The sequence below is a fragment of the Mustela nivalis genome (assembly GCF_964662115.1).
Source record: "Mustela nivalis genome assembly, chromosome: 11".
Lineage (NCBI taxonomy): Eukaryota > Metazoa > Chordata > Mammalia > Carnivora > Mustelidae > Mustela > Mustela nivalis.
In genome coordinates, this window is record NC_139030.1 from 15,631,571 (window position 1) to 15,655,548 (window position 23,978).

At 34.1% G+C, this 23,978-nt stretch overlaps 1 protein-coding gene and 1 long non-coding RNA gene across 4 annotated transcripts in view; one reads left to right on the forward strand and one right to left on the reverse strand.

The window, feature by feature from the left end:
* LOC309843666 overlaps positions 1–8,232 on the forward strand; it is a 58,106-nt gene extending 49,874 nt beyond the window's left edge. The window contains exon 3 of the long non-coding RNA XR_014300274.1: positions 8,034–8,232. This is a non-coding gene — a long non-coding RNA (uncharacterized lncRNA). The remainder of the gene's footprint in view (positions 1–8,033) is intronic.
* DPP10 (dipeptidyl peptidase like 10) overlaps positions 1–23,978 on the reverse strand; it is a 1,373,984-nt gene that overhangs the window by 42,397 nt on the left and 1,307,609 nt on the right. For all 3 annotated transcript variants that reach the window (XM_082689264.1, XM_082689263.1, XM_082689265.1), the window contains exons 14-17: positions 15,366–15,457; positions 14,924–14,971; positions 11,765–11,886; positions 11,222–11,269 (exon numbers count right to left, since the gene is read on the reverse strand). In XM_082689264.1, the coding sequence (XP_082545390.1) occupies positions 11,222–11,269; positions 11,765–11,886; positions 14,924–14,971; positions 15,366–15,457 (310 nt within the window). The remainder of the gene's footprint in view (positions 1–11,221; positions 11,270–11,764; positions 11,887–14,923; positions 14,972–15,365; positions 15,458–23,978) is intronic.

Here is a 23,978-nt window from a genome sequence, read left to right on the forward strand (position 1 = left end):
ATCCTATTTACATTCAGGTTAACAATTGAAAGGTATGGATTTAGTTCCATTGTATTGCCTATAACATGACTGTTACTGTATATTGTCTTCATTCCTTTCTGGTCTGTTACTTTTAGGTTCTCTATTTAGAGGATCCCTTTCAATATTTCCTGCAGGGCTGGTTCAGTATTTGCAAATTCTTTTAGTTGTTGTTTGTCCTGGAAGTGTTTTTTTGGGTTTTTTTTTGTTTTTTTTTTTGTTTTTTTTAATTATCTCTCCTTCTATATTCATTGACAGCCTAGGTAGATATAGTATTGTTGGCTGCATATGTTTCTCTTTTAGTGCTCTGAATATATCATGCCATCCATTTTTGGCCTTCCAGGTCTCTGTGGATAGGTCTTCTGCCAGTCTATTATTTCTGCCATTGTATGTTATGTATCTCTTGTCTCTAACCTGCTTTCAGGAATTTTTCTTTGTCACTGAGACTTGTAAGTTTTAATAGAGGATGGGGTGTTGACCTATTTTTATTGATTTTTATTTTGAGGGGGGTTCTCTGTGCCTCCTGGATTTTGATTCTTGTTCCCTTCCCAAATTAAGGAAATTCTCTGCTATAATTTATTCCAGTATACCTTCTGCCCCCCCCCCCCGCTTTCTTCTTCTTCTGGATCCCAATTATTCTAATATTTTCTCATCTTATGGTATCACTTATTTCTTGAATTCTCTCCTCGTGGTCCAGTAGTTTTTTTTTTTTTTTCTGCTTTTTTATTTTCCACCATTTGATCTTCTATATCACTAATTCTCCCTTCTGCCTCATTTATCCTAGCAGTAAGAGCCTCCATTTTTTATTACACCTCATTAATAGCTTTTTAAATTTCAACATGGTTAGAGTTTAGTCCTTTTATTTCTCCAGAAATGGATTTTATTTCTCCAGAAAAGGATTCTCTAGTATCCTCTATGCTTTTTTTCAAGCCCAGCTAGCATCTTGATAATCGTCATTCTGAACTCTGGTTCTGACATCTTACGAATTTCTATAATGATTAGCTACTTAGCCATCAGTACTGCCTCTTTTTCTTTTCTTTTCTTTTTCTTTTTTTTTTTTTTTGAGGTGAGTTTTTCCACCTTGTCATTTTATCTAGATAAGAATAGATGAATGAGATAACAAAATACTAAAAGTGTAGCAACGACCATAGAAAAATGTACACTAACCAAATCAGAAGAGAGCTGAAACCGAGCAGAGGAGAAAGTAGAAAGGAAACACACACACACACACTCACTTAATTTTGGGTGTGTTTTGGTCTGTTATAAGAAACTGCCTCCCCCCATTTTTTTCTTTTAAGAATTTATTTATTTGACAGTGAGAGGAGGAGAGAGAGCACAAATGGGAGGAGCAGCAGAGGGAGAGGGGGAAGCAGCGGGACTCGATCCCAGGATCCTGAGATCATGACCTGAGCCGAAGGCAGAGGCTTAACCCACTGAGCCACCCAGGTGCCCCTGCCTCCCCAGATTTTTAAGAAAGAAAAAATAAACACACACCCAAAAATAAGGGTAAACACAATGAAGGGATGGAATATGATTATAAAGATGAAAATTGAAAAAAGATTCTAAAAAAGAAATCAGTAAGATAAGTTGTTTGAAAAAAGAAAGAAAAACATGTGATCAGGGTGGAGATGAGAACAAAGCATATAGCTTTGTTTTAGGGTATATTTTGATCTGTTTTAAGAAACTGTATCCCCAAATTTTAAAGAAAAACTTACATGTATATAAAAAGTAAGGTTAAATACAATGAAGGGATAGAATATGACTATAACAATGAAAATTTTAAAATATTTGTAAAATGGTATTGATAAGATAAAAGTTTAAAAAGGTTAAAATAGGAAAGAGGAAAATTTAAAAAAAAAACAAAAATTTTAAAAACAAAACTTAAAAAATTTAACTGTGAAACACTGAAGAATCATGGGGAAAAGGCTGTGAATTCTATGTGCTGCATTTCCCATAGCTCTGGAGTTTCATTAAATCTGAAGACTGCTTTGGGTAGTATGGACATTTTAACAATATTTGTTCTTCCAATCCATGAGCATGGAATATCTTTCCATTTCTTTGTGTCTTCTTCAGTTTTTTTCATCAGCGTTTTATGGTTTTCAGAGTACAGGTGTTTCACATTTTTGGTTCATTTTATTCTATGACTTTTATTATTTGGGGTACATTTTTAAGTGGGATTGCTTATTTAATTTCTCTTTGCTGCTTTATTTTAGTGTATAGAAATGGAACAGATTTCTGTATATTGAATTTTCTGTCTGCAACCTTAAATTCATTTAACAGTTCTAGTAGTTTTTGGTGGGGTGTTGGGTTTTCTGTATGTAGTATCATGTCATCTGCAAATAGTGAACATTTTACTTCTTCCTTACCAATGTGGATGTTTTTCATCTTTTTGTCTGATTGCTGTAGCTAGGATTTCCAGTATTATATTGAATAAAAGTGGTGGGAATGGACCTCCCTGTCTTGTTTCTGATCTTAGGGAAACTGCTCTCAGTTTTTCATCATTGAGGATAATGTTAGTTTTTCAGATAAGGCTAGTTTTTCATATATGATGTGAGGTTTTCAAATAATGCCTTTATTATGTTCAGGTTCCCTTTAAACCTACTTTGTTGAGGGTTTCTATCACACTGTACTTTGTCAAATGCTTTTTCTACATCTATTGAAATGATATGGTTTTTATCCTGTATCTTTGTGATGTTTAACATTGATAACTTTGTGATTGTTGAATTACCCATGCATCCTGGTAGTAAAACCCACTTGATCATTTTTTTAATATATTGTTGGATTTGATTAGCTAGTATTTTGTTGAGGAGTTCTGCATCTATGGTCATCAGTGATGTTGGCCCGTAATTCTTTTTTTTTTTTTTTTTTTTTTTTTGTACTGTCTACCTAGTTTTGGTGTCAGGATAATGCTAGCCTCATGAAATGCTCACCTTATGGAATGAAGCTAGGCAGATATCCTTCCTCCTCTGTGTGTGTGTTTTTTGTTTTTTTTGTTTTTTTTCGGTTTGTTTTTGTTTGTTTGTTTTGTTTTTGTTTGTTTTGGTTTTAGAATAGTTTGAGAGAAATTTCTTTAAGCGTTCAGTACAATTCACCTGTAAAGCTGTCTGGTTCTGGACTTTTGTTTGGAGTTTTTTGATTAGTGATTCAGTTTCATTGATGGCTTTTGGTATGTTCAAATTTTCAATTTCTTCCTGATGCAGTTATGGGAGATTATATATTTCTAGGAATTCATGTATTTCCTCTAGGTTGTCCTATTTGGTGGCATGTAATCTTTAATATTCTCTCATAATCCTTTTTATATTTATGCTTATCATTCATTTCTCTTTCATTTCTGATTTTAAGTCCTCAGTGTATTTATTTGCTTATTGATTTATTGATTTTGATGAGTACTACTACAGCTTTATCAATTTTATCAGTCTTTTCAAAGAACTAGCTCCTAGGAAACTCTTTATATCACCTTTTAATCTTAATGCTAGCCTCCCTGGATAGAGCATTTTTTCTGCAATTTTTTTTTTTCCTTTCAACATTTGAATGCATTATGTCACTCCCCTCTGACCTGCAAAGCTTCTTGCTGAAAAATTAGGTGATAACCTTATGGGGTTTCTCTTGTATAGAACTGTTTTCTTTTCTCTTGTTGCTTTTAATATTCTCTTTATTGCTACTTTTTGCCATTTCAGTTAGTTTGTGTCTTGTTGTAGACCTTCTTGGATTTAGTTCAAAGGGGGCTGTCTGTGCCTCTTGATTCTGGATGTCTGTTTCCTTCCCTAGATTTAGGAAGTTTTTATCTGTTCCTTCAGATAAATTTTCTGTACCATTTACTTTCTCTCTATTCCTGGGATACTTATAATGTGAATGCTGTTACATTTGATGTTAAGTTTGTTCTTGTTTGGTGTAACTTTTTTTTCTCACCTGCTTAATTTGATTGCTTTCAATTTCTCTGTCCTCTGGGTCAGTGATCCATTCTTCTTTCTATAGTTTACTGTTTATTCCAACTAGTGTATTTTTAATTCCATTTATTGAGTTCCTATCTGATTATATTTTTTTTCCTGTGTTTTCTCTTTAAGTTTCTTAATGATGTCTTCTACTCTTTCTCAGGTCCAGTAAATATCTTTAAGGTTATTACTTTAAATTCTCTATTGGGTGTATTACTTGTGTCTATTTCAGTTAGGTCATTTGTTGTGATTTTGTTCTTTTCAAAGACCTACTTCCTTTTCTAATTTCTCATTTTGTCTAAATCTTTGTGTATGTTTCTGTATGCTAGGAAAGTCAGCTGTGCCTTATGAAGGAGGTCCTATACTGCAGTGTCCCCACTTCCCCTGACACTTGAGGGGTGATTCCTGTGTGTGTTGTGCATGCCCGGCTGTTGTGGGTGAGTAGCTTTTTCCTTAAGTCTAGTCATCTGCAATGGCTCTCTTTGCCTGTTGAGGGCCGTGTTGGGGCTCTTTTCTGTTATTGGGCCATTCTCCAGCTGCCTTGGGCTTGAGTTGTGTCTGACCAACCATTTGCCAGAGATAACAGTAGCACCAAACTTCAGGATGCTTACCTGTTTTGTCCCCTGAGAAGCTTTTGTGCATGGGGACTGCAGTCAGACCAGCTCTCTGTCTCTTTCCCACTGCTGGGTCCACAGCTGGAATGGTGTGTGTGGTTATGTTCCCCCATTCCTGTGTCACTTAGGAGTGATTCTGGCCCCTGTTGGGGTTGCTTACACATTGCTAGGCTTGCAGCACCTCTTTGCAGGGTCTCTGGCTAAAAGCATTTTGGAGGGGTTGGCTCTGCTAAGGGCAAGGTCCACAAACTTGGGGGCGGGGACTAAATTTACTAGCATTAAGGCCTGCCTTGCTGGAGAGGGCAGATCTGAAGTGCAGGGGTGAGGGAGGTGCAGAACATGCAGTGTTAGCAAGGAGCAAGTGTCTGAGCTTCTCTGATTCCTGTAGATGTCCCTGTGTTTGTGCTGGGAGGTGGGAGTAGGTAATGGTGCCTACCAGCTCCTTTGTTTCTGAAGAAGTCTCAAGATCCCTGCCCTTCAGTCACACTCATGAGATGAGTCACACTGATGCCCCAAACATTTTTCAAACTGCTGCTTCTGTGCTATATCTCTGCAGGCTGTTTATTGTGCTGTCTCATTAAGGGTGGAGACTCAGTTTCCTATTGCCCTCAGCCCTCCCAGAGCTGAGCCCACTGATTTTTATAGTTTCAGGTTTTTCATCCCATTGGTTGTAGTGGAAATTCAGCCCCTCTGGCTTTCAAAGCCAAATGTTTGGAGAGTCCACACAGGGAAGACAAATTCCCATGGATGAGAATGTTTCTCTCCCCTCTCCATTCCAGCAGCATCCCTCCTTCCTCCCCACAGACAGTCCCATGGATCCCTTTAGTTGTGCAGTTTGTTCTCCTGGTTTTCCTGTCATTTTCTGGGTTATTTACACTGATGTGAATATTACCTAGCTGTACCCCTGAGATGCACTGTGCTTAGGGTTGTCTTCTTCTGCCATCTTCTCTGGAATTCTTCCATCATCATTTTAAAGATTTTTTGCTCTGTTTGTCTTTCCTTTTCTTTCCTATTTATTTATTTATTTTCTGATAAGACCTTTGCAGTAATTCTTGACTACCATTTATATAATGTTTGGATATATAGAAGTCCTTTTATTTTTGGTGACTTATGGTTTAATTTGCTTTGTTTTTAAATTACCTTTTCTATTGGGATACATTTCACTTGAGGTTTTTGAGCAATTTTATATGTTTCATCTTACTTGTATTTGACCAAATATTGGATTTCATCAAATATTTCTTATGTGCCTCCCCTTCTGACTCTAAGTAAAAACATTGTATGTGTGTGTGTCTATGTGTATACACACACATATATATAGACTTGCATTAACTTAGGCTCTGTTCATTTCTTTTATTCCTTTTCTATTTCTGAAAGTTTCTATCGATAAAGTTTCAAGTTCACTGATCTTTTTCTATAGTGTCTAATTTGCTTTGGTCTTTTCCAGTGGAATTTTTATTTCCAATACTAAAGTTCAAGTTCCTTTTAAAAAGATTCCATTTATATTCACACATTTCAAAATCATATTTATAATAGCTGGTTTATTGTATTTGTAGAAGGTTCCATCTCTCTCTTTTCTGAGTCTCTCTTTATTCACAGCAGCTTTTTTCCCAGTTATGAATCACATTTTCTTCCTCCCTTCCTTCCTCACTTCCTCGCTTCCTCACACACCCAGTAATGTTTTACTGGATTTTGACCCATTGTGACTTACAGTATTTTGTGGATTTTGTTCTGTTATTTTGGAAATTGTTGGATTTTGTTCCAATAAGTGTATAGGCTATCTACAGGTCAGCTAAATCATTTTAAGACTTTTAAAAATATCTTATTTTGTGTAGGTTTGGGTGATTTCTGCTGTGTGGCTAGTGTAGCTCTATTACAAAGGCATGACTCTGGTGGGCTATCTCCTACACATTCCAGTATTCTGCCTGGTTGGAACTTTCAGCACATGCCAGCGCTCTTTAAGCTCTGTCCTTTGTTATTTACATGCTTAGCTAGGGGTTTTTTGCAGTAGACTCAGGGTGATCCCCTGAATCCCTATTAAGATTTCTCCTCCTCTCCAGTGTATTTGTCCATGTTTTCAACGTTCCAAAAGCTTCAAACTTTCTGAACTCCAATGGCCATTCTCATTCTGACTCTGAGACTCTGACTCTGAGATACCATTAAACTCTTCTTGGACTGTTCCTCATTGCACTGAAATTCCTAAAATGATTCCAGCCAGAAAGCCAGAGCAATTAAAACATTAATCTCAGTTGTCTCCCTTCTTCCAGGAATGAGAGTCCCATCTTGACTACTGTCACAATGCTTGAAAATTGGGGTTTTTTTAATATATTTTATCCAGTTTTCTCCCCCTCACTTTCTGGCAACAGGCTGTTTCTACTTTCAGTTATTCCATGGCCAGATCACAAATTTATTTTTTTAATTATCAGTGGCTTATCACCGATAATCCACTGTTAAATCCAAACTCCTTAGCTTGCCCCTATCACCTATATCCTTTCCTTTTTTTTTTTTTTTTTCTTAAATGTTTTGTTGCAGCCACATGGGACAACCTTTATCTTGCAAGTTTAAATATTTCATGTCTTCTTTTTAGTACATTCACATTCTTTTGCCTTTCTACTGACTTGCTTTCTTGCAATTATGTCCACTTCTGTTAGAGAAATTACCATATTCTATTAGAACCATATAATATTCTCCTGCCATGTACTCTAAATTCTATATGTGATTTCAGGCATACCAAACCACATTTTTTGTAAATAAGTGTCATCCTCTACAATACAAATTTGGGAAATTAGATGTTGTCAGAGGTTTATTCTATCCCTAGTAAGAAGTTTCAGATTATCCAAATCCTGTATTTTCAAGGAACTGATCCTAAACATTTAGTTATAAAATTTAGAATGTGAATACCTAAACTCTGTATACTTTCATTAAAGACTCAGCATTTATAACCTAAGAACTATCATAAAAATGCAGGAAGCCATTGTCACCTGATATTTGCTAACTACAATGAACACAGTTTTTTGAAGAATAAATCTTAGTAAATTTTTACCTTTATACCTTTAATTACAGATCATCTTGTTGGCTGGCTTTTTTTTTTTTTTTTTGAATAAATGAATAATTTGACTAACTGACAGTTGAACAAATGGATACAGCCAGAGGCACCAATCTGAGTATAATATACTAATAATTTCTCATGGTTTCTCTTAATTATCAAATGTCAGTGGCAAAAAATAAACCTAATTACATGTAAACTAATGACATGAATAGAGGGGCAGCTGAGAAATTTTTACTTCTAAATCGAAGGCTACTCATTTATTCCTGGGGAAAAAAAGCAATCCATGGTCACAGGGAAGTAAGTTCTTTTTAAGCAAAGGAAATATAGTAAAGCCATTTTGAAAAATATTAAGAGCAGAGAGGTTTTTTTCCCATGATAAACTTGCAAAACATGTAATACACTTTTTTTTTTTTGGTGAAACAGTGTGAAGAGGAAGAAATGTTAAAGCACAGTTTTAAACATGGAACAGAAAAGAGAAGAAAATGAAAACAAAACTGAGAAGAAATAAAGAGGAAAGAAACTAGAAGAGAGAAAAGAAGTAAAGGGGAGTGAGAACAAGGATAGGATGGAGAAAAAGGAAACAAAGCATATATGCAAAATTAAGGAGAAAGCAAATGGTAGTGATATGAGACAAATGGCCTTTGAAATATTAAAAGTAAAATTTTTCATATTTATACCTTGTCTCAACTCACTGAGCATTTTAATGAAGGGTTTCTTTTTCATTAAAAAAGTAATATATGGAAAAAAAGTAATACTTGTTCATTGTAGAACATAAGGCAAATACTCAAGAAGAACAAAAATCACCTGGAGGGCTGCTAGCCAAATGCAAGAATTTTAACATCTGTATTACTTTTTGAAAGTTTTAGATGCATTTTCAGTTTTGTTGGAGTGGCATAAACATTTGGACTCCTTAATCACTTGTAACTATAGCTTAAACTTTTTTTTTTAGATTCTACTTACTTGTTATTAACATATAATGTATTATTTGTTTCAGGGGTACAGGTCTGTGATTCATCAGTCTTACACAATTCACAGCACTCACCCTAGCACACAGGCTCCCAAATGTCCATCACCCAGCCACCCCAACCCCCCACCCCCCTCCACTCTAGCAAGACTCAGTTTGTTTCCTGAAATTAAGAGTCTCTTATGGTTTGTCTCCCTCTTTGGTTTCATCTTGTTTCATTTTTTTCCTCTCATCCCCTGTAATCCTCTGCCTTGTTTCTCAAATTCCAATGTTTTACTCTGCATTTCTTCGATAACTATTGGGTTTAAAGTTGTCCAGATTAAATATTTTCATTTTTCTTTTTTAAATTTCTTTTGTATACCCTATTCTACTTCATGTGGCCCCCAAATGTGTTCCAATTAATTCATTAACAAAGATTAATCCATAATTCATTAACCAGAAGATTTACTTGAACCTGAATGTCTTTCAAAAAAGAAAATTAAGCACCTGACCACTGCTCACTTCTGTTTTTCTGGATGCTGAGATGATGCTTATAAGTGGGAAAATTAGAAAATATTTCATTATTTGCAGCAGAAATTACTAGGAAACAACAGTAGAAAAAAGTTAATTAAAATCAGATTGGAATTTTTTTAAAAATTATTTTGGCATAATATGCAATATAACACAAATAGTTCCCATTTATTTAGTGCATCGTATGTTGCAAATATATCTCATCTTCATTAAAAATTCATTTGCTAATTTGCCTACAAGGAAATTGATCCTATGAGATATTAACTTGTTTCACATCTCACAAAAGGTTTATAATGAACTCATTTTGTATACTATTTTTTAATATACTGATCTTTTAATCTATAAAATCCAACCTTCCGTTTTATCCAATATACTGTTTTATTGTTACTATTGCTTTTAATACTAAATACATTTAATTTGCTCACCACAACCTCTTTTAAGTTTTATACTGTTAAGTAGAAACTAAACAATGTACTCACCTATTTCCAACCACACAAAACCCCATTACAAATTTAGTACTTTTTTTTTTTTCTAGAACAGGAGGAAGTCTCCATATATTGGTATTTGAAGAGTATCAATGGTCTTACTCTGTTGTCTAAAATAACATTGTCCTTCAACATTACAGTCTTATGCCTGCATCTTAGTTAAGTTTATACATCTAAGTAAAACTACTTAAATACAGGATGTGAAAGACAAAAAACAATAGAATAAGATGCCCTATAATGAGGGAAGGAAGCTGGAGGGAATCCATTTTAGAAAGGCTAGGTCTCTGTTTTTCTGCTAGGCCCCATTTCTATATTTTGCCTTTGAACAAGACAAAGAAATTATGTTCTCACTTCAAGAGGAAAGCAGGAAAGTGAATCATTCTCTGAGTTTTGTTCTAGGCCTCAAGCATGTAATGATCTCTAAGAAGAGCTGGATCCAGAACGTGTTCCAGGAAATTTGCTTCCAACAAACTTCCGCTGACACTGGCATCAATACCTTCTACCTTCGATGATTCATGAAATAACATCTGTTACTCACCTGTTACCAACTTTAATTGGGCCTACCCTGGATTCCTAAAGGAACACACACCTAGATCCTTTTCTAAAATAAATCTCTGATCCCAAGCACTGATGAGACTCATTCTCCTTTCTAAGTCTACTAGACACTCTGTCTGCTATTCTTAAACTCTGTTTTCACTTTCTCCAACTCACATTTGATTTCTATCCTTTGTGAAGCCAAGGACCCTCTTGGCTGATCCTGCAGGAACCCCTCCTCCAACCTACCTTCATCAATTACAAATCCTATTTTGGAGTCAGACTACTTCTCATGATTCCTGGCTCTGCTACCTATTAGTATTAATTAAGCAAGTTATTTAACTTCCCTGTGACTCAGTTTCCTCTTCTTTAAAAGAGGATAATAAAATTAACTATGTCGGTGGTGTTCTGAGTTCATAAATACAAGCCTAATTTATTAGATCATGGTAGCCTAATGTAAATCATTAGAGCATAAGAGTACTGATTGAATAAAATTGAAAAAAGCCAAAGAAACATAGGAAGAAAAGAAGGCAAGAAGCAATCTGGCTATTCATTTTTATGATTACCTCAACCCTGTATTTACTTACGTACTCTACTATAATTTCATAAACACACTGACCATATTTTACTAGCAGTGTCCACCCAAACTTCATAGATGATGAATAGTTAAATACATAAAAGAATAAATGAATACATAAAACTAGGAAGCCCTGGATATCTGGAACAAATAGGATAGAGAACACATAACATACTTTTCATATTTTTCCCAAAAGTACACAAAAAGCATTGGAGGAATAATCTACATGAGGCCAAGGAAAAAAATGAGCCAGAATAGTAAGAGGCCCGTAGGCTGAAGTGTACCTAAATGAGCCTCATCAACCAGTCCTCCTTTAGATTAGGTAACAGTAGACACCCTGTTCCGGGCATGTGTGATCCAATTGTGGCTGTAACACAGCTCAAATCACTTGCTCAAACAGTCAAACTGATGGTATCTACACATCCTGCTCCATGGTGGAAACTCCTTTGAAAAAGGTTTTGTAAGAATATGACATTGAGAATAAATACCTAAGACCAATGACCCCCATGACTATCCCACATTTTCATGTTTGTGTACTTACTTGCTGGGTTTTCCATGCTGTGTAGACTGACCACTGGGACACCTGGGCCTGGATTTTAAAAACATGTATAAAAAAATATGTATAAATATTTTAAATACATCTAAGTAATCATTATTGGAAAGGCTACATGAAAGAATTATTTTTTTCCAAATTGAAGCATTTCATAGTTAAAACAATGAAACAGAAACCAGATAACTGGGCAATTAAATTTCTATAGATCCTAAATCTCTTAACAACCAAGCCATTATTTTCAAAAATTTTTTCTAAAGACTAGATAAATTAGTTTAGCAGGACTTTGCTAATGTAAATATGTTTATTCACTTTTTTAAAACATTTGCTCTCAAACAGCCTTTCTTGATCAGGAATAAATGTTGACTCCCAATTTTATTTTCTAAATGAAGATACAATGCATAGCTTGTAAATTCATAATTTATAATTTAGTGAATACATAAATTTAGAATATCAAATCATATAGCTAGAGAAAGTTACTCATGATAGTAATAGATACTGATCAAATAAATTTCATCAGAAATCATGTGTTACCTTTACAGAGCAGTAAGAAATGTTGATTCATAGGACTGAAACTGGCATCAAAATATGTACATTGTTCTTTCATAAAATTACATGAAATGCATTGACGATTCAACAGTCCTTCAGTAGATGCACTGGGGAAAGAAAAAGAAAATTAGAAACAGTACTATTCCAGGTACTTGAATGTGTGGCATCAATATTTAAGGATTAACAAACTGAGGAGCTCCAGCATTACTTACATTGCAGTTCCCTGTAAATGATGACTTACTGTATAAATGCAAAGTCCATTTCCATTACTAATGTTAAGACATACACATTTTTCTTCTCTATAATAAAATCATGTATGCCTAGATATTTATAAAGTGTATGTATGTATGCATGTCTATAAATAAACTGATTTCCACAGGACTCAATGTAATTTATTCTTACCTGCCTTTTCTCTACAGATATTCCTTTAAAAACTTGTAAAAGGAATTGCCCACAGAAACTAGCATAAACTCGCCATCGGTAAATATTAGTTGAAAGAGCCAATACATGTTTTCACAAGCTATGCAAAGAATCAACCTCACAGTAGAATTAGGTATCCGTGTCAAATTTTTCCCACTAAACAGATGCACTGAAAACACTTGCCTTAAATACTTGCACTGAAATTTTTGGTAAAGGAAAGTAATTTTTGTATGATAATATAGAATTAATGATATACATATTTTGAGACCTCAGGGAAGTAGTTAAAGAGAAAAGCAATCATTTATTTTACATAGATTCTTAAGATTAGAGTGTTTGAGATATTTACTTAGGGTTAAATTTCCTATATAGAATCATTTATTTTATAAATAAAGATGAACTGTAAATTATGCCAACAGATGAAAATACTGGTGAAGCTGTGTTTTAAGCTGTTTAAGCTTAAGACAAAATATTCTCAATTTCATTTGGAAATGAAATAGGATTTTGGCTATATATTTGTAAATGAACCTTAGTCATTTTGATGTGCAGTAAGCTGCATACATGGGGCTGGGAACAGGTGTATTGACACAGACAACAGAAGCACAAGAAGCAATTGAAGATCAATGTGAAGTATAGTTCATAAACTCAAAATTTCACATTTGAAACATTCTGAGCTCATTATAAACCCAAATCTTCCTTCATCGGTCAAGGCAATTAAACACATTAACCAGTTTCACCTTTATGATAACTTACAAGGTAGTCATACCTGATTATTTTCTCTTTAAAATTACTATGTGTGTGTATATACCCCCCCCACACACACACACCATAGCATTTGTCATTTTAATCATTTTTAAGTATATAGGTCAATATCATTAATTCTATTCAGTGTTTTGTAACCATCTCCACAGAGAGGATAAGAATGCATGCCAGTTGTCCATAGCTACTTACATACCTTCATAGAATTTTTCAGATTCAAGCTCCCCAGAGATTTGTTGGTCGTTTCTCATTAGATTATGAAATTACTGAAATAAATGCCCATTTTGGGACAAAATTCTAAACTGTCTTTGGCTGCAGTTGTGATTCTGCAGAAAGGATCTCATCCCATAAATTTAGTCAACCAGTCATTATTTTTATGACCTGGACAAGACAATGATTGAGTTTTCTGGGTTAAACATTAACATTATCTAACAGTCAAGCCAACTGGCATTTGCTGAGCTATTTAAGGGGAAATTTATTGGTACTACATTTTCTTTCTAACAGCCTACTCCACTAGTACAGTTCATAGCTAGGCTGACTATTCTGCCTCAGTCACTAGAAAGTAAAGACAAGCACACAAATCTAAGAAGTCATTTTAATTCAGATCACATTTTGGGCTAATAAAGGGAAGGGAGATTGAGATAGTTCCATTGGTTGAAAATGGCCAAGTCTAAGCTTCTGTCACTTTTCTTTTAAGAGTTTCATAATATAAGAGAAATAAAACTTTGATGAAGTGGTTTCAGGACCTTAAAAAATGGCTCAGGTCTACCAGTACCAACCAGAGTATATGTTTCAAGACAGGCTTCCGGTCACCAAAAAGAAAAAAAAAAAAAAAAGTAATCAGTACTTTAATCAAAAACTCTAAACCGAAACTAGAATTAGTCTCTTTAAATAAAAAGCTTTTTTTCCTTTTCTCATAGTCTGAGAATATGGGTTCTGGACTCTAAGAGAAAAAACAAACAAAATACACCCAAAAAATGAACACAGAAATTACATACTGGGAGAGGTGATAAAAAATGAGATGTTTGTTTCAGATGAAAGCAATTTATGCATAAGTAAGTGTATGTGGTGAATTAAAGGGAGTTTAGGGTGTTTTAAACACGCATTTTTACTTTCAGAGGAAAGTCTAGGCTACTGGGTAGGAATCAGTGGTGACACTTCTTCAAACATGATGAATTTCTACTGAGAATATGCCTTGGCAGTTTTGACACTTTAAAAATGGATCTGTGAAATGGAAATCAGAAAGTGTATGTAAAGTCTAGAATTAATAAGTTGCTTGCCAGACAAAAATAAAAGTAATTCTTGTGAGGTCCTGGTGAAAGCTTTCCAAGTGAAGAAACATTTTAATACTAAATAGGTATGACCTTAAGTACGTTTTATGAATACAACTTTCCATCTGGGAAAATTGGGCAGATGAAAACATTTCCCATCTACTGCTTTCTTTAAGCAATGAGCATTCCTGGCTTCAGTGACAATCTTACTAGGTTTTATACACTATGGGGGAGGGGAGGAGAAACACTTTCTCTTGATCTACTCTTCTAACGGTTCACAGTGGTTTTATTTTGTTTGGGGGCAAATTTCCAGTGTACAATATCAATGCACTGAAAATTGAAAATGAGCCTTAGCCATAGAAAAGTCCACTGAGGAAAATATGTAAATGCCTATGATGTGTGTAGAGAGAGATGTGTGTAGAGATGATGTGTGTTGAGAGAAGCAAGCCTTAAAACAGTAACACAAAAATTGTATTTTGAGACTGCAAGCAGGTGAGGAAAAAAAGAAGGAAGAGCTAGATGGTCTTCAGGTCCAACCCTTCAGGCTCACAAAGGTTCAGAGCTGAGAGCCTGGACCAAGAGTGTGAGGTTTCGTCATGTCAAAAAGAAGCTTCAGATTTTTCCATCCTATCATAAAGCTGTGTAGATGGCCATTGAGAAATCAACCTGTTCAGGGCAGTCCTCGCACCTTGCTTACCTGTACAGCTGCCTCCCTCTGGGAGAAGACTCTGTGCTCAGAAAGTAACTGCCCAGGAAAGAAAACAACAAAAACATCAGGCACAGATCAATTTTTGCCAGGCTGAGTTTTCACTTGAATTTTCAAACTGTCAAAGAACAGACAAGAGCTGTTCTATTATTCAACCACAGAACTTGGGTCCATTTGGGAAACACAGCTTTTTTTTTCTCAAAATATCATCATATCACACTTTTCCGTGACCTCTGTCTGTGGGTCTGTGCACGTTTCTGTGCAAGTGTGTCTCTGGGTGATGGATAGGGAGAATCTTTAAAGAAAAAGTTGCTCTTTACATAGCCAGGTTGTCTGGACTAGGACCACAGTAAGCAAAACATAAATCTGGCAGAAAAGATTGCATTCGACAAGCCCTGACTTCCAACCTGACCAGAGAACCAAAAACACTCACATTTTTTGAGTAGTTTCATCGTATGCCAAGATCTTTATCACTTCCCAGTTTCCTGATGTCAGATGCCGCACGGTAATTTGCTCACTTTTACTCTGCAAAGAAATAGAAAATATTGATTTTCTTTTTTATTTAAACAGCATCTCTCTGGTCAACACAAAAGTACTGACTGCCTGTGTCACTTTTAATTTTGTAATTCTCAGCTAACATTCAGTTTCTTGTTTTCAGTCTCAAGAATGCACACACATTCCTGCAAACATTGACCAGGGTAGGATAGAGCCTTTTCTACTATACTGTAGGAAAACCATTCAAAAAACCCCTCTAGGTGAAGCCTTCCTCTACATCATTTTGACACAGGATGTCATCTTGCATTTGGTACAGACACAGGACTTTGGTAACTCTCATCTCAAATGACTGGCAACTGTGCAGTTTGGACAGCTTTAAATAAAACACTGCAGAACAAACTTTATTCTAAATATATCATATAATAGTATATTGCATATAGTATATTACATATCCTATTATATGAAATCATATAATACTTTCAATTTCTAGAGTATATTAATCACTTTAAGATTTACTATTTTCCCACAATAACTTACTGCTGAGATTAATTCATATTGATGTTTGTAGCCATAGTTTGATTTCACTGTAAATTGTATTTTATATGAATATAGCAAAATTTATGTTTTACTGACAGTTGAGCATTTACAAATATTTGCTCTTAAAAACAAGTTGCCTATAAACAATTTTATTGAAGTCTCTTCATGCACATGGCAGGGTTTCCTTGAGAGAACACCAGGAAGGGGCACTGGCCATTAGTACACATGTCTTTTACCTAACCAGGTTGTGACAAAATATTTTCCAACTTTATCTCTATTTACAGTCTACTGCGTTACAGTCAATATGTGTTTTCATTGCTCCACGTCTTTATCGCTTCCTTACCAACATTAATTTCCTGGGACTTTTTTTTTTTCTCAAATTAATGAGCTTGAAATCATATCATTCTTTTTTTTTTTTTTTTTTTTTTTTTTGGTGCAAAATGGTGGTTTATTAAAGCCCGGGGACTGGGCAGGAAGAGCTGCTGCCCCGGGTTGTGAGGGATGGCAGATTATGTACCCTGTGGTGGGGGGAAGGTGAGGGGAAGGGAAGTTTCAACAGAGCTTTCATATGCTAAAGAGGGCCTACAAGGTGCGGGGATACCGGAGGCTTGATCAATGTTGTCTTTTGGCAAGCAAGCCATTAACATCAAGATAGCTCTACGCCCCTATTCATTTTCTTTTTCAAACCTACAGAAAGGCCAAATGAAAAGTACACAAATATCCATAAGATCATCACGGAGACTAACCAAAAGTCAACCTGTTGGATATTTGCCCCTCCCTCTTTTGTTGTTTGCTGAATCATTTAAAAGTGAGCTGCAAATATCAGGATACTTTTGCCTTAAATACTATGTCTCAAAATTAAGACTATCTTCACATGTAAGCAAGTCACATATCATACCTATAAATATTAACATTAACTCATCTAAATATGTAGTCTATACCCTAAATTCCAGAAGAGCCCCAAGTAACCCAAATAACTTTCTATATACATATATAATGTATTTCATGTTTAAATGTATCTAAATACATAATTTATATATTTAGATAAAACAGATGTCTCAGTCAAGGTTTATGTATCATATTGGATTGTCATCTCTATAATCTCAAAGAAAAACATTTGTCCTTTTTGATTTCTACATCATTGGCCATTTTTAGACTCCTGGTCCAGTGGTCTTATAGAATATTCAGCATTTTGGATTTGTCTGAATTTTTTCTTATGCTTTAATTTAGGCTCAATATTTTTAGCAAAAATATTACAGAAATGATATCGGATACTTCTTTTGCTTCATATTAGGAAACATACCATTACATATCTTGCCTCTCATGACAATGCCATTTACATGGTAACTGTGGGATATAGTCATTGGAAAAATACATTCTGCTTTATAATTAAAAGCAGGACGGATACTTGAACATTATGTGAATACCTTTGTCTCCATTAACTTCACTCAGTAGGTTTGGCATCCATTCATGACCTTTCTCTGAATAAATTACCATCTCAAAGTGATTTTCCAATTCTAACATCACTTTTATATTTATTAGGTGGCATACTTCTGTAAAAACAACTTCTACTCTTTCTCCTTGTATTTATTCCCATTCTCTTTCTTCCTACTCTTCATATTACTATACACTTAAGCATGTTTAATGCAATGTTACATTCCATTACTGTTGTTACTCTTTATGATGCTGAAATTGTCCAAATGAGGTTAGCAGGGACTCCTTCAAGTTAACCTCTCTATTCTTTGGAAATGCTTACATTGGTCTTGAGCACTTCCATGTTTACACACAATCACATGTTCATAGATATTTTACTTCCGCTACCTCCAACTGTAAGCAGTAATTTCTCCATGGAATTTCTTCTACTGGATTATGGTAAAGATACAGGGTTATGTTTGCTCATACTACTCTATAGTGTTATTAATGCTGGGCCTTTTTAGAAGAGACTGATGGATAGCTAGAAAGATTTCCCTGTTTCTCTCCCTGTGCGTGTGTGTGTCCTTAGTATTATCTTCAATTCAAATTCATATCAGTTTGATTTAGATCCAGGTGTATTTACTTCTCTTAGTATTTCAACATAGGCTTTGTTGTCCTCACTTTTTGTATTTCATTTTCTTTTAAAAATATGTAGATGGGGGACACCTGGATGGGTTAGTTAGTTAGGCATCTGCCTTAAGCTGAGGTCCTGATTCCAGCGTCCTGGGATGGAGGCCAAGCCTGGCTCCCTGCTCAGCAGGGAGTCTGCTTCTGCCTCTGCCCCTCCCCTCCACTCTTGCTCTTTCTCTGGCTCTCTTCCTCGGTAATAAATAAATAAAATCTTTTTTAAAAGGAAAAAAAATGTAGACGGTTCAAACACACTATATACATATATAGATAGATATATCTATATCTATATAGATAGGTAGATATATAGATATATATATATAATATATATATACATATTTTTTATTAGGTTCTCATTCTTTTGGGGGGAAGCTTTTTATACTTAAAACATTAATATTATATCACTATAAATATAAACAGTTACACATATACATATAAATAGGAGGTGCTCCATTGTTCTAGATCTTCCAACTTTTTATTAAAGGTTTTATTTATTCATTTGACAGAGAGAGAGCACAAGCAGGGGGAGCAGCAGGCAGAGGGAGAAGCATGACCTGAGCTGAAGGCAGGTATTTAACTGACTGAGCCACCCAGGTGCCCCTTCTTCCATCCTTTTTATTCTTACATAGTCCGCTGTGTACCTTAACTAGCTTCCTAAGAAACACATCTCAAGTAATACCACAGTAATTAACTCTGTATATATGCTTGTATTTAACGTGTAGAGAAGTATTGTCATGATGTACTCCTCCATAAGGAAAGTATCATTTTGTACATCCTACCTATTTTGCATTTCTTTTTGGAAAAAAGTTGAGCATGAGATATACATATGTATGTATATATGTATAAGACAACATATATAATCTGTCATTTGCATCATTACAAAGAAGATTCAGTCATAATCTCTGCTAATGTTTGTCTGTATTATCTATTAGATTTCTTTGGTTTTGGTCTTTATTTTTAAGGAGCTCTTTATATCCATTATGTGAGATGTAAGCTGCAGATATGTTCTCCCGATTTGTCATTCTGTGCTGACATCAGTTATGGTACTGTTTTTCCCAAAATTTTTTTCAAATTTACCATTATATTCTTACATTGTCTCTGTATACTGGTGCATAGTTTAAAGGCTTTCTTCAGTCTAAGGTTATTAATAATTTTATTGGTGTTTTCACCTTGTACATTTAAGGTTTTATTTCTCAAAGTTAAATCTCTGATGTTAGAATTATGATGGTATTGTGTAACTACTTTTATCTTTCCTAATGATACTCGATTTTTCCAAAACTATTTTATGAAAAAATTCACTTTTTCCAGTACTTTGAAAGGTCATTTTTATCATATATTAAATTACCATATGTGTCTAAGGCTATTTCTGTATTATCTATGCTTTAGTCTCTGTTAATTCATGTCCCAAAACCATACATTCTTAATTACAGATTTTTTTAACATCTATATTACTTAGAATTCACCCCTTCTCACTATTTTTTCAGGCTTTTCCTAGATATTATTTGATAAAATTAGCATATCTCATTCAAGCATATAAAAACTTGCTAGAATTTCTTAGTGGGATAAAATAAAATTTATAATTAATATTTGTTATTGATACATAATACTCTTTATGGTCTTCAGTCATTTGAACCCAGAACAGGGATAATCTCCTATTGTTCAAGTCTTCTTTATGCCTTTCAGAAATATCTTAATGTTGTCCTCAAAGAGGTTCTGTACATTTTGCACACTTCATATATATTTCATTTTCATATTCATTACTGTTTGATGTTAATGCATATGGCTTTTTATTCCAAATCCTTTCTAAATGGTTATTATTTGCAAATAGGAACACTATTCATTTCCATATACTGAATATCTATACTGCTATCTCACTGAATACTTCTCCAAATCTATGGCTTATGGTTTTCATCATATTTTCATCTGATTTACACGAATGCTTTCCAAAGCAATATTGTGGAGACAGTGTGCATGCTTTCTTGTTCCCAACCTTAATGGGAATGCCACTCTACTGGGTTATGGACTGAGGCATATGCATTTTATCATTTTAAGAAATTATCTACCAATTCCTATACTTTAAAGTTTTTTAAAACCAGGAATTGGTATTAAATTTTATAAAAGGCCTTTTTTTATAGCAACTATAAAGAAAACCAATGCTATATAACAATTCGAATTGTGTTGCCATTACTTTTGAAAGTCTGGTAAGATTCTCTTATACAATCCTGTGGACCTTGGTGTTCCTTTGTGGTGTAGTTCTTTGATGACATTTTATTTCTTCTGTGTAATTAGTCAATGTAAGCTGTCTGTCTCTCTTGGGGCAGTTTTGGTTAAATGTATTTCCTCATGAAATTGTTCATTTGGTCTAAATTTTCAGATTAATTGGCAAAGAGTTCTGCAAAGTACTCTCTCAGGATCTATTAAAATGCCCTTTGTTATTTCCTACCAGTCATTTCTAATTGTGTGTGTTTTATTTCTCATTTTTTCCTCAGTTGGGCCAGCTTGTGTTTTGTCTGTGTATGTGTGTGTGTTTTCTTTTTTATTTTATATTATTTTATTTATTTGATAGAGAGAGATCACAAGTAGGCAGAGAGGCAGACAGAGAGAGAGGGAAGAAGCAGGCTCCCTACCGAGCAGAGAGCCCGATGCGGGCCTCGATCCCAGGACCCTGAGATCATGACCTGAGCTGAAGGCAGAGGCTTTAACCCACTGAGCCACCCAGGCGCCCCTGTGTGTGTGTTTTCCAAGAGAGCAAACATTATTGTTTTTTATTAGTTCTAAATTTGTCTTACTTTGCTGGTATTTTTTTAGCCATTTGGGTTAGGAATTCGACTCATTTAATTTCATTTCTCCATTTTAGTTGTTATAAGTTTGTATAGCTATGAGTTTTATTCTGACATCTGATTCTGAAGAAGGTATTGTCATTCTTGTTGCTATTGTATAAATTTGACAAATTTGAAATTTCTAAGTAATTGTTTAATTGAATTTACTTTTAAAAAGTTTGCTAGCCAGAAAGCTTGTTAAAAATGTATTCTTGATATCTAGGCTTATTACCTTGTGATCATAGCATGCTTTCATGTAAGTTCTAGTTTACAGAATTTATTGAGCCTTTAAACTACATGTTCAACTTCAGTGTTCCCTTGAACACTGAAAAACTTGAAAAGGATTTATCTCACACACACACATATATACACACATACATATGTACATATATAATGTGGTTAATAGAATAAAATAGAAAATAATACAATAACATTACAATATATATTATGTATAACATAATCAACATATATACATATAAAAATCATATACTGTGATTCACTTTAGACCAAGGATGGTACAAGAAGGCTTCCACATTATCAAGTAGCTTTTGTGCATTTCCAATTTATGAAGGTAGCTACTGAACTATCTGAGGCATAGATCCAGACATTTCTTTTTTTTTTTTTAAACTTTATTTATTTATTTGACAGAGAGAAATCACAAGTAGATGGAGAGGCAGGCAGAGAGAGAGAGAGAGAGAGGGAAGCAGGCTCCCTGCTGAGCAGAGAGCCCGATGCGGGACTCGATCCCAGGACCCTGAGATCATGACCTGAGCCAAAGGCAGCGGCTTAACCCACTGAGCCACCCAGGCGCCCCAGATTCAGACATTTCTAACTATTATACCTTCCTTGTGTTTTATGCCATTGAACATTATAAAGTATCTTCTGCTCTTCTAAATGCCTTGGGGCATGAAAACTCATCTTGTCTAGCATCAGTATTTAGCTTTTCTAAATCCCTTTTTAAATGTGTATTTTCAAAAAGACTGAATTGCATTAATTTCAAAAACCAGTATGAGAAACATTTTCTTAAAAATTTTGGTACATAAGTTAAGCCAAATTACACTTATTGGGTATGACTGATAACTTTTGAAAATTTCTGTCATATTTTATATTATGGATATCACATTTAATGAGTTTTTATATTATGGATATCACATTTAATGAGTTTTTTGTAGGCAGTTTTTGTAATATTTTTAAATGTTCTGAAATCTAGTGGTCAGTTTTGTTTTATTTTTATACATTATTAATGTACTAATAACTTTAATAATGCTCTTACCACCCCCCCCCCCAAAACTATCTTTTCTTTCTTTACCATTTTTTGTTGTTTGGGTTTATTGCTGGGTTATGGGTTTAAATGCTACCTTTCTTCTACTATTCTTCTCCTCTTTTTTAGGAAATCTAATTAAATGTCAATTCATATTATTTTCCTATCTTAGCAATTTCTGATCCTATTTGTTTACTCATTTGTTTCCATTTATCTTCTTGATACCCACTAGTATATTTTCAACAATACCTGTTTACTCTTGGTCATCTTTCAATTAATCTATTAGTTACTATTTTGTACTATTTTTTTTCAGTTTTCTTCCCAAAATCTGTTATGGTTTGGTTTACAACTTTTCTTTCTACTTTATGAAGGCTTTTCTGAGTTTTAAGTCTCACATTTGATAATTTTGTATCTACAAGTACTTATTTAATGATAATTAATATTTAAGTTTAACTGACAAAATATCTTATTATTTCAGGTATATATCATAGTGTTTCAATATTTTTACACGCTAGGAAATGATCCCCAGGTCAAGTCTGTTTGCTACCTGTCAATATACATAGTTTCAATGCTGATTTTTAGAAGGAATATAATCAATGATCCACTGTAGACTATACTAAATTACCTAAGTTTTTGGCGAATGCCTTTATCAGCTTAAAAAATTTGTCTTTGTTCCTATATTTCTAAGATTTCTAAATGTGGATTTTGTGGAATTTATTGGAGCCTGTTTCTACATCTAGAAAACCATTCTATCTTTTTGTGTAGATGCAAATGCAATGAATTAAATTATTATTTACATTTTAAGCAAACTTAGCGTTCCTGTGTGAAAAATAATAGCAATTTTTTTTTTTAAATCCACTGAAGAATTCAATTTGCTACAATTTGGTTTAGGAGTTCCTAAGTGACCTCTAATTGTCCTTTCTCATACTATCTTCATTTGGTTTTGGGTACAGGATGATACTTTTATCATAAAATACACTAAAAAAAAGTCCATCTTTTTCTATTTTCTGAATGTGTTTCTATACAATTTAAGTGTGTGCTTCTTGAACATTTTGAGTATTTAGTAGAGCCCACCTTTGAAAACACCTGTACTTGATGTGGAGACATTTAAAAACATTGTTCCATTACCTTAATGATATGGGACAACCAGATTGTTTCTTAAATCAGATTTGGTAATTTTTTTTCTAGAGTTTATACATTTCACTCAAGTTTTCAAATTCGTTGGCTTGAAGTTATTAATAGTATTTTAAAATACATTTTTAAATCTACAGTTTTGCTTTCTTTTTCATTACTTATACTTTGGCAGTTTTCCTACTTTTTAAATTAAACTTAATAGACATTGTAGGTTTAATTTTTCTTTTTTTGCAAAGAGCCAAATATTTGTTTTGCTAAGCCTCATTATTTTACCTTTTCTCTAGTTCACTAAACTCTACTACTGTATTTTTCATTTCTTTTCTTCATTTGTATTTATTTTGTTTTTTTCCAAATTCTGATATTGAATGTTATATAGTACCTAGTTCCTTTTATAGATTATATATTACCCATGAATAATGCAGGAATTATACTTTATTTCCAAATGTATGGCGTTGGGACAGTTATTTATGTTGGAACTCACCTCTAATTCAATTGGATTGTCTTCTGAGAATGCAATACATTAGGGTAAGTAATACTTCACATGTGTCTTTGGTATAAATATATCCAGAAACTGAGGGTTTTGATATGGGAGAATCTTATTATAATATCAATTTTTCCATACTACTGGAAGCAGAAACTAAAAGGGCGTTCTGCTCCACTACATATAGGTAGTACTAGAATTTTCCTTCAAAAATTCTGA